At 42.3% G+C, this 14549-nt stretch overlaps 2 protein-coding genes and 1 long non-coding RNA gene across 3 annotated transcripts; all 3 read right to left on the bottom strand.

Annotated features, from left to right (window-relative positions):
- Positions 1–3168: 3168 nt before the first annotated feature.
- On the bottom strand, positions 3169–3599 carry LOC113141858 (uncharacterized). Its single transcript, XR_003296848.1, has 2 exons — positions 3465–3599; positions 3169–3346 (listed from the first exon to the last, which is right to left on the bottom strand). It is a non-coding gene; the product is annotated as an uncharacterized LOC113141858 (long non-coding RNA).
- A 90-nt stretch (positions 3600–3689) lies between these two features.
- LOC113141047 (Fc receptor-like protein 5) lies at positions 3690–5312 on the bottom strand. Its single transcript, XM_026325238.2, has 5 exons — positions 5140–5312; positions 4661–4663; positions 4519–4551; positions 4037–4300; positions 3690–3957 (listed from the first exon to the last, which is right to left on the bottom strand). The coding sequence occupies exons 1-5, from the start codon at positions 5168–5170 to the stop codon at positions 3692–3694; spliced, it is 597 nt and encodes a 198-aa protein (XP_026181023.1). The 5' UTR covers positions 5171–5312; the 3' UTR covers positions 3690–3691.
- Positions 5313–6637: 1325 nt separating this feature from the next.
- Positions 6638–14197, bottom strand: LOC113140049 (low affinity immunoglobulin gamma Fc region receptor II-like). Its single transcript, XM_026323778.2, has 8 exons — positions 14152–14197; positions 12821–12856; positions 12454–12717; positions 12132–12374; positions 11727–11882; positions 11473–11562; positions 10709–10801; positions 6638–7122 (listed from the first exon to the last, which is right to left on the bottom strand). The coding sequence occupies exons 1-8, from the start codon at positions 14180–14182 to the stop codon at positions 7076–7078; spliced, it is 960 nt and encodes a 319-aa protein (XP_026179563.1). The 5' UTR covers positions 14183–14197; the 3' UTR covers positions 6638–7075.
- Positions 14198–14549: the final 352 nt, after the last annotated feature.

The following is a 14549-nucleotide window of genomic DNA, read 5'->3' as shown; positions in this document are numbered from 1 at the left end:
ATGGAGGAGACCAGGGTGGACGAGTCAAGGTTGCTGTTGGAGTGACAGTTGGTTTGTCGCTTGTTCTTCTTGCTTTAGTTGCTGCGGTTTCATATATATAAAAATATGTTTAAAGGAGTAAAATCCCCAAACTCAGCTGGACACAGGCAGGTGTGTTGGTGGACACACAGTAGTAGAAGTACTGAGCATGTACAGTATCTACATGTACGATGAAGTTTTTATTCCTGATGATTTCAAACCTTCTGCATTGAATAAAATCTCTTTGAGTCCATGGTTTCTTGTCTCTACACATGAATGTAAAAGAGATGTGTTGACAGGCTGGTGATGCAGGTCAGACTAGATCCCGAAAACCTGGAATCCTGCTGGGTTGGGGTCTAAGAAACCGTCTGACTGTTACCATTTAAACACATATAGACACAAGACAACAAACAGCACAAAGCAAAAGAAAAACATGGCTGATGCCTCTAACAACATGGATTTCCAAGGTTAGAAGTTTCCAAAGTGTCTACATGTCCCTGAGACCAGACAGAGCTGTTGTCATGTTTTATGTTGGCCACTAGAGGTACCAGTAGTACTCTCATCTGGATCTTGTGCCTCTTGTAATCTGTGCTATTGTTTTCACATGTGCCTCGTTCTGGGCTGTGTATTGTACCGCATTTGCTTCCTGCTTCTGAAGAGTGCAGACACTTTTCTGCTTGCTCCTGCTTCTGCCAGCTTTACTTTGCTTTTATTCCTTTTCATTTCATTTATTTTTACCCAGTGATTTTATTTACCCCTTTTTTTAACTACACTTGAAATTTTAGTGAGGATTTTATTTTTCTTTTTAACACTTAATCTGACCTATTGAGGGACTACAACCATGGATTGTTTAAAAACACATTGTGCCAAAACTGCTGGATATATCTTTAGAAAATCAATGTGTTACAAATGAAGATTCTTGCTCTGGAATCTGAAAGAGGACTTCACGACACGCTTCTGTTCAGACCCAGTGGTAAGAAGCCAAAACCTACTATCAATAATAAGTGTTATGTTGACCAAAACGCTGCTCTGAACCTGGACGATACAGACAAAACTTTCATGAGTGGGAATTGATCAAAATGAAGCCACCTGGCATAAACTTGGTGCCAAGCCAAAGCGTCACAGAATTAGAAAGAAGAATGGTGGCACCCCAGGACCACATGTAGCATCAACAAACATACAGCTCAGTAACAGGCTTCAACCACTGTCTGAACTAAATCTTATTGAGCAAGAAATGTCTGCTGTGCCTGAAAACCAAAAAAGCAATAACTTTAAAAACAGGAGCCATGGAGCCAGTTAGAGAAACAGATACAAAGAATCTATGACAAATGTGAAGGACAGAGATATCCTTCTGCTTGGAGACGGTGCTATCAGTGACATAAACAACAGCAGAATTATTACATGCAGCTACCCAAGTGCCATGGTCACTGATATAGCAGCTCTCCTCCCCCAGGTCATCTCAAAACACCAAGGAGTCAAACAGCTGATCCTGCATGTGGGTGCAGTGGAGACCAGAGGCCCAGGGAGAGAACACTCTCCCCTAGTGCTATAGCTACAGTCAAAACACGCAGAGTGGCTAAAAGAGAGAGACTGTCCAATCAGAGAAATCTAATTCAAATCACTTGCAGACAGATAGTTTCAGGTCCTACTCAAACTAATTTGAAAGTTGCAGTGCTCAATGTCAGATCTCTATGTAACAAATCATTTTTAATCAATAATTTTATCTCCTTTTACAATCTTGATTTTATGTTTTTAACAGAAACATGGTTAGATAGCAGGCCAGCTAATGCAGTTCTTATTGAATCCACCCCCCTAATTTCTATCAGAAACACGAGAAAACAAAAAGGGTGGTGGCATTTGTGCCTTTTTTAGGGATAATATGGTTACCCACAGGCTGTCATTTGGAGAGTTCTTGTCATTTGAGTATGTATCTTTTAAAATGGAGCAAAAATGATCTCCCTCTGTACTTTTTATTATCCTCTACAAACCTCCCCAATGCTGTCAAAATTTTATTGATGAATTTACTGAGATGCTTTCAGTCGTCTTCACAGAGTTTGACTGTTTGGTTATTACAGGTGATTTCAATGTTCACATGGATAAGGCCTGTGACAGATATGCCAAAGAACTTTCTGCCGTCCTTGAAACGTATGGCCTTAGCCAGCACGTTAGGGAGCCGACCCAGACCAGAGGTCACACTTTGGACCTTGTCATTACTAAGGGTGTTAACGCTTCTAATATCACTGTGATTGATGTTGCTTTGTCTGACCATTTTTGTGTCTCTTTTGATTTGTCCATAATTCCCAAAGATGCAACTGGACCTACACTTGCTCAGAAAAGACATAAATGACAACACCAGGAAACTGTTCATGGAGATGATTAGGTTTGAAAATACCACTTTCTCTCATGTTGAAGATTTGTTGACTTCATATACTTCTAGTGTACTAAATGTCATAGATGTGATTGCTCCTGTTAAGGATAAATTAATCAGGAACAGGCAAAAGCCACCGTGGAGACATGATGACTCGGTCAGGGCACAGAAAAGGGAGTGCCAGAAGGACGAACGAAGATGGCGTAAATCAAAGCTCCAGGTTCATTATGACATTTATAAGCAGATGTTGTGTGTGTTCAATGAAACTCTACGTAGAAAGAGAGAAATGTATTTTTCTGAAATCATCAACAACAGCAGTAACAACTCACATGTCCTGTTTGCTACAGTGAGTAGGTTGACAAACCCTCCATCTCCATTGCCACTGGAACTAATTTCAACATCCAAATGTAATGAATTTGCTTTTTTTTTTTAAGATTCAGGGTATTAAGTAAACAATAAATTGCACAATTTATTTATGGATCTTCTGTTGCTGTTTATCTGCAGCTTCTGCCATTTTCCTCTGATTGTCAGCTCCCTGCTTTCCTTCAGGTCATACAGGTGCATATGATACACAGTTTCATCCAGGTGCAGACTGAAAGACCCAACCTGGTTAGTCTGAAGCCGAACCCACCGAGTCCTTTTCCTTCTGCTCTGAGCTGCAGGTGCCAGTTTAGAACAGCAGGTGGCAGAGTTGTCCCATTTAGCAGGAACCTGCTGCATTTAGTTTGACATTTCCATGTTAATGACTCTGATGATGATCAGACAACAAGTAGCACAAACAGTAACAATGAAGTATTTTATACTGCAGTATTTACAGTACAAAACTACAGGAGCTGCTGCTGTTTCAGACTGGATCACTTCAGAACTGATGCTCTGTGGTGACGTCATCATAGTCATCGTCCAATCCCTGCTCAGCATGGGTGGGCGGGGTCATCACCATGGAGACAGACAGGTGATTTCCTGCAGTCAGAGCAGGTGAGAAAGAAAATGGAGAATTTATCAACATTGGACACAAGAAGAGTCAGAGACAACTGGTATTGATTGATTGATTGATTGATTGATTGATTCAGAGTGTTACCTGTGGGTCTGTGTCGATACAGAGACACCATGAGGACAGTGGAGATGACGTAGGGACAGAACACCACCAGGTAACGGACCACTGGGAACACCTGCTGGAAGGGGGTGGAGTCTGGGGGCGGGGCTGCAGTGGTGGGTGGGGATACAGTGGTGGGCGGGGCTGTGGTTGTAGGTGTTCCTGCAGACAGAAGCCCACCTGGTCAGGTGAACATGTGGCTGAAATCAGTGTCAATCAAAGTGAAGCTGCTGACCTGTGACAGAGATCCAGCTGGGTGGAGACTCTCCATGGCCCCTGATGTTACACCTGTAGACGCCTTCATCGGCCTTGGAAACATGGAGGATGGTCACGTGACCCGTAGGCCGATCGATGATGAGGGAGCCATTTTTATAGAAATCAGCTGGGAGGTCGGAGGATGTCTGGGTTCTACAGATCAGGGTGATGTTTTCTCCCTCCGTCACAGGGAGGACAGGACTCTGCAGGATCACTGCTCCACCTCAACACAGAGACAAACTACAGCATTTCATCCATTTCCACACAGCTTCATCAATACTAACTCCACAGGCTCATCTTACCACTGACAGTGATGTTGATGCTCTGACTGGTTGCTCCCTCTCTGGACTCACACCAGTAAACTCCACTGTGCCAGGGCAAGACGTAGCTGATCTTACAGGAAGAACCAGCTGATGTTCCCCAGTCAGCTCCACACTGAGTCCTGGTTTCTCTGGTTGTGTTCCTCCTCAGGGTCCATCCAGCAGAGCTGTCATCCTCCTCACAGCTCAGAGACAAAGAGTCTCCTTTAAAAAACTGGGAGCTGCTGGGACTCAGAGTCAGACGAGCTGTGGGAACAGGGGAGGATTAGTGCTCTGGACCTTTTCGGTGAAACTAAATATTCTGTGAAAAACTAGCTTTTTAGCCCATAAAGTTGGTAAATGAAGCTCATGTTCATAAATATTCAGATGTTTTGGCAGCTAATGGAGACACAGGCTGGGAATCAGCTGGAACAGGCTTCTGAGGGTCTCAGCTTTAACTGGGACAGCAGAAGAAGCTCACTGACCTTGGTCTGTTGTGCAGCTCAGCAGAGACGTCACTAAAAAATGAGAGTCAGGTCAGTGGGAGGTTTAACATGGAGCAGAGACAACTGGACCAACACTGGAGAGGGAACGCAGCCATGCTGGTTAAACTGGTGCAGGAGGAACCAGCTCAGTGTGAGGTTCTACACCAGATCTTACACTGGGACATCTTCATCAGTCTGACCCAGTGTTTCCTCAGGGACATCAGATAATCACAGTTTGTCTGGATCCTGCTGCTCCTACTCTGTGTATTACTGTGTTTCACTGTATAAAGTACTACAGGAAGTACCTTCAGAACCTCCAATAATGATCCTTCAATTCATAAAGAACATCTGACGTCCAACGTTCATGTTTTATGTCTGTTAGTCGACTCACAGAATATTTTCCACTGGTCTTTGTTCTTGGTGTCAAACTATGAGACTGTTCTTTTGAACACTGTTCTACAACACTGTTCTCCTAATGAGAATGTTGGAAAAACATGGCCAGAACATGTCAAAAGAACTTCCTCATGATCTGATGTTAAATGTTTGGGTCTCAGTGGATCAGAACTGTCTGGAGTTCTGCTCAGACTGAACGAACCTGTCGAGAGAGAGAGATTTACTCACAGAGCAGACGGAGCAGAGACGTGGTCTCCATCTTCACACTCACTGATGTGAGGTCTGATCTCAGATCAGTTCCTGGTGACAGGAAGTCAAACCCTCGTCCTTCCTGTGTGGCTGCTCTGCTCGTCTGTTTGTCCTCACACAAGAAGAAGGTTTGTCTGTTCAGCTGCAACAAATCAGACAGTCTCAGATCAGACTGGAGCTTCAGGAGGAAAATCAACCAGAGAGTCAAAGAGAAGAAGAAGATGTGCAGGAAGCGCTGACCTGAGGCATTCTGGGATTGTAGTTCTGACCTGACGTGTAATGAAACACGTGAGTGTCGTCCTGAAACACTGGGTCACAGTCAGTCTTCAGGATTAGTGAGAAGCTGTAGATGATAGTGGTCTCTGACTGACAGGAAGTGACACTGAGCTAATGTGGTTAGAGGCCCGATGCTCTGTGGAGCTGATCACACTATCAGCTGTCAGGGCTCACTGCTCTGCTTGATCAGACTGGACACAAGGAAAACCAGACGGTTGGCGTCTCAGGTCTTTGGTGAAGTTTGTCCTGAACGTGCAGGGACAGACTGGGAACAGTTTCATTTGGAAACGTGATAGAATCAACATGTTGTTATTTCCTACTGTGACCACATGATGGCGTTATAATCCCAACACACACACAGTCCATGAGCTACAACCTGATGGGAACATGGAGGGGCTGCAGTGAATGTTAGATCCCAAGACACAGGTAACTGGTTAGACTGGGATCAGATCATATTCACATCACAGGACTGGTGAGTGTTAAGGTGAAAGTCAGTGGAAACACTGAATCTACTCACAAGTCTTGGAATCTAAGACTAGTCCAGCTTAGAAGAAGTTGATGTAATTTCCAGTGGTGCAACAACTATTGAGACACTTTACTGAAAAAACAGTAGTAATAATAGTACTGCATTCAAATATTACTGCAGTAGAAGTCCAAAAGTACCATCATCCAAATGTACTTGAAGTATCCAAAGTAAAAGTACTCATTGTGCAGAATGGCCCATTTCACATGAATGGATCTGATATTATTGGACTCTAAATTTCAGAACCAGATATTAAGCCTCATTTGAGCCTCATGGATTTTTATCCTCATCACTTAGAAACAGGCAAAATGATCAGAGCAAGAAAACCTGGTTTTAATGTGAATGAAAAAACGGGAACTTTAGCATCACTTCATGGTGCAGCTGTGTCTCTTAGCTCCAACACAGTTTCTTCAACATCATGTCTGTGATGTTGACGTTTAAACAGCGTCTTCATTTGAATCGTGAATCTTAATCTCAGTATTTCACAGATTAAAGAAACTCTTCAAAGCCACAGTCTGTGCTGCTGCTTCATCTCTGCAGGTTCAAGCTGTCGCGGTTTTTATATGTTTGTTCTTTTTATCTGCTCAGCAGAGAGGTGTGGATCGGTTAGCCAAAACCAAACCAGAACAAGTCAAATTTTCCATCAGACAACTTTATGAAACCCACAGAACCACACGAGAAAACAAAACAAGATCAAGTTTATTGATCCTGCAGAGAAACCAGATCGCTGCTGCAGCAACAAGAACATGGTCCAAAAACCATCAATAAAATATAAATAACAGTAAAATCACTGAGGACATTATCCACAAAACAGCTGGTTATCATTCAGTTCTGTTAAGTATAAATACATGTAAATTGTACACTACAAACTGTTTTCATGTGGTTAAAAGCTTAAAATATAAGTACTTCTACTTTTAATCCTGTTTTAATATTTTCATTTCACAAAGTTTGCATTAAAATATGATCCACATTTGAGTTTCATGAGTCTAATTCATTTAGAGCAGGACACACAACTTATAAAATGCTTGAAAAAATGAATGGAGTCTGGTGTGAGTGGCTCTGGGGACCATTGAAAGACCAGCAGGAGGATGTTGGTGGGTGGACTGGTGTGAAGGTCTACCTCCTTAGTGACGAATATAGGACGTCTGGCTGTGCTGGAAACTCTGGACACACACACACAATTCAAACAATATGAGACAACAGGAAAAAGAGGCAACAACTAAATGAAAGAAACGGACAAAGTTAAAATCTAGACAAACCAAATAGACATTATTTCCTTTCTACCACCATTCACAGATTGTTTTTTGTTTTTGGAGAAGCATCTACTGTGGGTACGGAAAGTATTCAGACCCCTTTAAATTTTTCACTCTTTGTGTCATTGCAGCCATTTGCCAAAATCAAAAAAGTTCATTTTATTTCTCATTAATGTACACTCAGCACCCCATCTTGACAGAAAAAAACAGAAATGTAGAAATTTTTGCAAATTTATTAAAAAAGAAAAACTGAAATATCACATGGTCATAAGTATTCAGACCCTGTGCTCAGTATTGAGTAGAAGCACCTTTTGAGCTAGTAAAGCCATGAGTCTTCTTGGGAATGATGCAACAAGTTTTTCACACCTGGATTTGGGGATCCTCTGCCATTCTTCCTTGCAGATCCTCTCCAGTTCTGTCAGGTTGGATGGTGAACGTTGGTGGACAGCCATTTTCAGGTCTCTCCAGAGATGCTCAATTGGGTTTAGGTCAGGGCTCTGGCTGGGCCAGTCAAGAGCGGTCAGAGTTGTTCTGAAGCCACTCTTTTGTTATTTTAGCTGTGTGCTTAGGGTCATTGTCCTGTTGAAAGGTGAACCTTCGGCCCAGTCTGAGGTCCTGAGCACTCTGGAAGAGGTTTTCTTCCAGGATATCTCTGTACTTGGCCGCATTCATCTTTCCTTCAATTGCAACCAGTCGTCCTGTCCCTGCAGCTGAAAAACACCCCCACAACATGATGCTCCCACCACCATGTTTCACTGTAGGGATTGTATTGGGCAGGTGATGAGCAGTGCCTGGTTTTCTCCACACATACCGCTTAGAATTAACGCCAAAAAGTTCAATCTTGGTCTCATCAGACCAGAGAATCTTATTTCTCATAGTCTGGGAGTCCTTCATGTGTTTTTTGGCAAACTCTATGCGGGCTTTCATGTGTCTTGCACTGAGGAGAGGCTTCCGTCGGGCCACTCTGCCATAAAGCCCCGACTGGTGGAGGGCTGCAGTGATAGTTGACTTTGTGGAACTTTCTCCCATCTCCCTACTGCATCTCTGGAGCTCAGCCACAGTGATCTTTGGGTTCTTCTTTACCTCTCTCACCAAGGCTCTTCTCCCACGATTGCTCAGTTTGGCTGGACGGCCAGGTCTAGGAAGAGTTCTGGTCGTCCCAAACTTTTTCCATTTGAGGATTATGGAGGCCACTGTGCTCTTAGGAACCTTGAGTGCTGCAGAAATTCTTTTGTAACCTTGGCCAGATCTGTGCCTTGCCACAGTTCTGTCTCTGAGCTCCTTGGGCAGTTCCTTCGACCTCATGATTCTCATTTGCTCTGACATGCACTGTGAGCTGTAAGGTCTTATATAGACAGGTGTGTGCCTTTCCTAATCAAGTCCAATCAGTTTAATTAAACACAGCTGGACTCCAATGAAGGAGCAGAACCATCTCAAGGAGGATCAGAAGAAATGGACAGCATGTGAGTTAAATATGAATGTCACTGCAAAGGGTCTGAATACTTATGACCATGTGATATTTCAGTTTTTCTTTTTTAATAAATTTGCCAAAATTTCTACATTTCTGTTTTTTTCTGTCAAGATGGGGTGCTGAGTGTACATTAATGAGAAATAAAATGAACTTTTTTGATTTTGGCAAATGGCTGCAATGACACAAAGAGTGAAAAATTTAAAGGGGTCTGAATACTTTCCGTACCCACTGTATATGAACAAATACACCAGACAACATAGTGAAATGCAGGAAGACGACAAGTTCTTGCACCAAAACAAACATGGCAGCTTGGACTGTCTCTGTGCAAACGCATTTGATCCCCATCCTCCTCCCACAGGTCCCTAAAAGGCCAGAAGGTAAATGTAGACTGGACCCTCTGGTGTTATCACAAGATCAACACAATCCACCTCTTCAGTCTGAGGTTGGACAGTAGGAGGTTTCCCTAAGCTATGAGGTTCCTCTGAGCTGCTGCTCTGTTTTATAAAACCAACCTGTCTACAGGTTCTGGCCCAACGTCTACACATCACTGCAGCATCGTAAGACATATTTTTAAGTTTTAATACAAAAATTTGAGCGTAAACACCAAAACTTAATCATCAAAAAATCTAATAATGTCAAGACTCTTTCTTCTCCAAACAGAGGTGTTATATTTGGTGTTGATATAGTAGACAAACAGAAAATGCAGCAGAGACAGACGGATCAGCAGCTGTTTATCTGAACAAACCAACTCCTGATATTCACATCCTTTATTGGTTTAGTTCATATCTGGGCTACATGTGAAGAGAAACCAGACGACTGTCACAGTAGCTGCTGTGTCCAGGACGTCACAGACCCTTTCCTCTCTGAAGGACTCGACCAACTCTACTGGACAAACAGCATTTACTTGTTTTATTTGTGAGACGAGAAGACAAATATCAGTCTCATGTGAAAGTGATGTAAGTACAGCATATTTATCAGAAACAGGGAAGTGGACGACCACAAAGCTGCTGTCTGCTGTTAAATAACAAACACATTTTCCACTCATGTACAGACCACACAATAATCAGAAGTGTCACTGCTGTTCACTGGAACCAACAGGAGGAAGCTGCTGCTGTGGTTTAACAACTCTAACCCTTTTTGTATCAACGGTCAGTTTGAGAAGCTGAAAACACGAAGCCGCGGATGTTTTTCTGCTGCTGTCACCACTTTTACATCCTGTGTTAACCTTTTTCTGCATCTTGTCTGTGACACCGAGTCATAAACATTAGACTTAAAAACATCAAAAACTCATTTTATATATATAAATATAATAATAACTCATCAGATTAGTGTTTTAATTCCTTGGTTTGTACAAATGTTTACAGTCTGACACCAAAGGAGAGCCCAGTGATCGCAGGTCCAGTCGTAACCAAAGGTTTGAGTCTGAGCTGCCCTAAACTAACAGAACTGCTGATACCAAAATCCTTCTTTATGTGTCTCTAATGGTCAATCCACCAGTATGTGCAAGCTAATACTAAAATATAATTATTTCTGTTATGATGATTTTATAAAGTTGAAAAGCACATTATTCATATTTTTTATTCAGATGCCCAGATATTTATTTACGTTCTTTAATGAGAAAATAGGTTTTAATGCCAGAAAGATCCAGGCTGTTATCAAGGCCAGAGAAGGCCACAGAAAATATGAAGTGTTTTGGTTAATATGTGTGAAATAAAGATTATTTATTTATTGTTTTTGATGTCTGGGCTGTTTTCAGTTCCTCTCTCACATGGTTCAATTACAAAACTGTTTGAAGCTGAAACAGATCAAATGATCTAATATGTAAAAAGTCAAAGTTTTGAGAGAACGAAGACATTTGGAAATCAGATCTTAGTTTCTCTTCTTACTTACAGAACTACTCACTTTCCCATGATCCTCAGCTGGACTTTGTGTTTCCTGTTAATCAGCTAATGCTAACGCAGTATAAACATGTCACATGGCTGCAGAATGTATTTCTCCTGATAATACTCAGAGGACCAGCTGTACCTTGTTTCTTTGCTTTGGTGTCTCTGATGACGATTTGTCCATAAGTGACGTCTTCAGTTCTCACTGCTGAGTAGACTGGAGCTGGATCTCTGTCTGCACAGGGAGCACATGGAGGTCACATGACTCATGCTGCTGCTGTCTGTACTGCTGCTGTCTGTACTGCTGCTGCAGCCACTGTTCAAACTGCTTATTGATGCTACAGTCACTTATCAAACAATCAAGCATCTGATTCTGTTTTTAGTTGATTTCTGAAGCAAAAAGAAGCAAACACACATTAAACATGAGCCTTTCTGCAAATGTTCAAGCTCAGTTTCTTCTTTTTATTCTACAAACTTTGTGTGTTTGGAACATCAGACTCTTTAGGTCTGAACTGAGACAGAAACTTGTTAGTCAGGACTAAAAATAAAGTTTCTGCTGTTTGAAATGTCAGAAGACGTGAGAGGAAAGAACAAGTGAGGGAGTCGAGAGAAGTTTGAGCTGCAGCTGCAGGACAGAAACTAAACTAAACCTCCAGACTAAATGTTTGTCCAGAAATTCTCTCTCATGTCGTCACTTTGACGTCCATCTTATTAAAAATCCTCAGTCTGTAAAATCTCCTTTCTCTCTGAGGACGTTCCCTGTGTCTAAGAACAGACTCTTATTTTCCTTTCTGATGTCTCCACTTTCTAAAAACACAAAAACCAACAGCTTCTCTCACTTTATGAAAATGTCCTAAAGGTTCCAGCAGGTTCCAAACCAACAGAAACAGGAAATAGAAACCTCACCTCTGCTCCGTCTGCTCCTCTGCTCTTTTTGATTGAATGTGTTGACCTCACTGTACGTGATGGGATGTTCTCCAGCATCATCTTCAGCAGCTGCAGGGAACCAAGATAAATAATAATAAACTGTGATGAGGAACCATTTGTCAGTGGATAATAAGCAGGAACATGCACAGACGCAGGATGGAGAGAAAAATGCAGCTGTGATGATCTGGAGAACATCTGTATAAAGGTTTGAAATCCAGAAGTTTGTGTCTGACCTTTAGGTTTCCTCTGAACATGTCGTCTCACTAGTAGAACCAGTAACACCAGGAGAACCAGACCACAGACTGATGCTACAGGCAACAACACATAGAGAAGTAGAGGAGGAGGAGAGGTGGATGTAGTGGTTGGTGCAGGTGCAGTGGCTGGTTTCTCTAAAACGAAGCAGAAATAATGATGAAAACCATCAAAGGACAAAGCTTCAGTGATTTAGCTGCTCAGTGAAAAATGAGATGAAACAGAAACTGGAGTTTCTTCTTCTTCTGATCTTCTCCAACACATTGAACATGAATGAAGCTGCTGATTGTAAAGTTGAGAGAACGACGACGCCGATCAGAGCAGGAACCTGTTAACATCAGCACACACACATCCACTGATTCAATGAGGAGTCTGTGACCTCTGACCTGTGACAGAGATCCAGCTGGGTGGAGACTCTCCATGGCCCCTGATGTTACACCTGTAGACGCCTTCATCGGCCTTGGAAACATGGAGGATGGTCACGTGACCCGTAGGCCGATCGATGACGAGGGAGCCGTGTTTATAGAAATCAGCTGGGAGGTCGGAGGATGTCTGGGTTCTACAGATCAGGGTGATGTTTTCTCCCTCCATCACAGGGAGGACAGGACTCTGCAGGATCACTGCTCCACCTCAACACAGAGACAAACTACAGCATTTCATCCATTTCCACACAGCTTCATCAATACTAACTCCACAGGCTCATCTTACCACTGACAGTGATGTTGATGCTCTGACTGGTTGCTCCCTCTCTGGACTCACACCAGTAAACTCCACTGTCTGATGGGACGATGTAGCTGATGGTGCAGGAAGAACCAGCTGATGTTCCCCAGTCAGGTCCACACAGAGTCCTCTGTCGTCTGGTTGTGTTCCTCCTCAGGGTCCATCCAGCAGATCTGTTGTCCTCCTCACAGCTCAGAGACAAAGAGTCTCCTTTAAAAAACTGGGAGCTGCTGGGACTCAGAGTCAGACGAGCTGTCAGGGTGAGAATCAAACACTGATCATCCTTTTTATTGTCGTCAAACTGAAATAGAGGAGAAACCTGTGAGGATCAGACAGAAGGGAACAGCTCACTGACCTTGGTCTGTTGTGCAGCTCAGCACTGACAGCAAAGCTGCAGAGAAATGAGAGTCAGGTCAGTGGGAGTCAGTTCTGCACAAACACAAAAGGCAAAGGCAAAGGCAAATTTATTTGTATAGCACCTTTCATACACTACGCAATTCAAAGTGCTTTACAAGGCATATAATAAAATTAAAAGCATTAAAAGCATTGAAAAGAGCATTTAAAAATAAAGACATTTAGCATAAAATAAATTTAAATCAAGTAAAGTAAATTAAAATAAAACATAAAAGCACATTAAGAAAACAAAGATAACAATTATTCGAAGGCAGCAGTAAACAACAGAGTTTTCAGTCCTGATTTGAATGAGCTGACAGTTTGAGCAGACCTCAGGTGTTCAGGAAGTTTGTTCCACAAGTGAGGAGCATAGTGACTGAATGCTGCTTCACTTTGTTTGGTTCTGGTTCTGGGAACACACAATAGACCTGTCCCAGATGACCTGAGGGGTCTGGAAACCTCAACCAAAAACACAAACATGATCCAGCATGAAGAACCAGGATGAACATGAGGCACCAGGTTCCTATAGAACACATGGGAACTGGGTTTAACTGCTGGTTTGTAAATCCCTCAGTGATCTGGATCAGGTCTCAGACCCAGCAGGACTCCACAGAGCCCGGGTCAAAACCAAAGTCAGATGGAAGCAGCTTTATGATGCTGCTGAATCAAAGTGACCAACGTTCAAAACCTGTTTTCCTGCCGTCAACTCATCAGTTTGTCTGCTGCACTTTGTTTCTTCAGTGACAAACTGCACTACAGTTTGACTCTGTTGTTATCTTTATTTCCATTGTTTTATCTCATTTTATTTCTTTTGTTTGATTTTAATTCTGATTTTAATACTATACTATATTAATTACAATTCAGTTTAATCAAAATTAGATCAACAGACAGTCATCATAAGTGCTGTCATTTTTCTCTTTACAGAAACCTCAACATTGAAGTCACTGTTAGAAGTCAATTTAAGTTATATAATATTGAAGGCAATTTATAAAGTCCTGACTTTGTACTGTAACACACAAAATAGTGTTTTGTGTGTTTTTATTTTAAAAACTACACTTAAAATTAAAGTTATAATCCTGTCCTGTAACATATGGATCCATGTACCCACTCCAACAAACAATAAACATGTTTCCTCTTTACAGCTTCATTCAGATAATCTGAGACTTATGTTTTTCAGAACCTGTCTCCTCCTGTCTTTTTCTTTCTGCCTGGTTTTGTTCCTAAAGTTCAGGCTTGTATCAGGCAGCCGAGCTGTGAGCAGCAGAAGGTAAAACAGACAAAGTCTGGACTTACAGAGCAGAAAGTGCAGAGACGTCTCCTTCATTGTCCTGTTCCCTGATCACTGATCAGCTTTTTACATTTGTCTCAGTGACACCAGGGGAACCCGCCCACTTCCTGTGTGTCTCAGGCCTTTTCTCTTCTCCGGGTACAAACCGGACCTTAAACCCAGGTCCACCTTAAACACAGGTCCACCCTGAATACAGGTCCACCTTAAACACAGGTCCACCTTAAATACAAGTCCTCCTTAAACGCAGGTCCACCTTAAACACAGGTCCACCTTAAACACAGCCATATAGAGACGTGCACATATAACCAGGGGTGAAGGGCTGTTTCCACAGGGTCCCAGCAGCTGCAGGACTTTATACCATGAACAGTGGATCACACAGAGGAAATGAGGAGAGATGCCAAAC

This window comes from Mastacembelus armatus, chromosome 18, assembly GCF_900324485.2.
Source record: "Mastacembelus armatus chromosome 18, fMasArm1.2, whole genome shotgun sequence".
Classification (NCBI taxonomy): domain Eukaryota; kingdom Metazoa; phylum Chordata; class Actinopteri; order Synbranchiformes; family Mastacembelidae; genus Mastacembelus; species Mastacembelus armatus.
The sequence above is the reverse complement of the archived record's forward strand: the minus strand, read 5'-3'. Positions and strand labels throughout refer to the sequence as shown.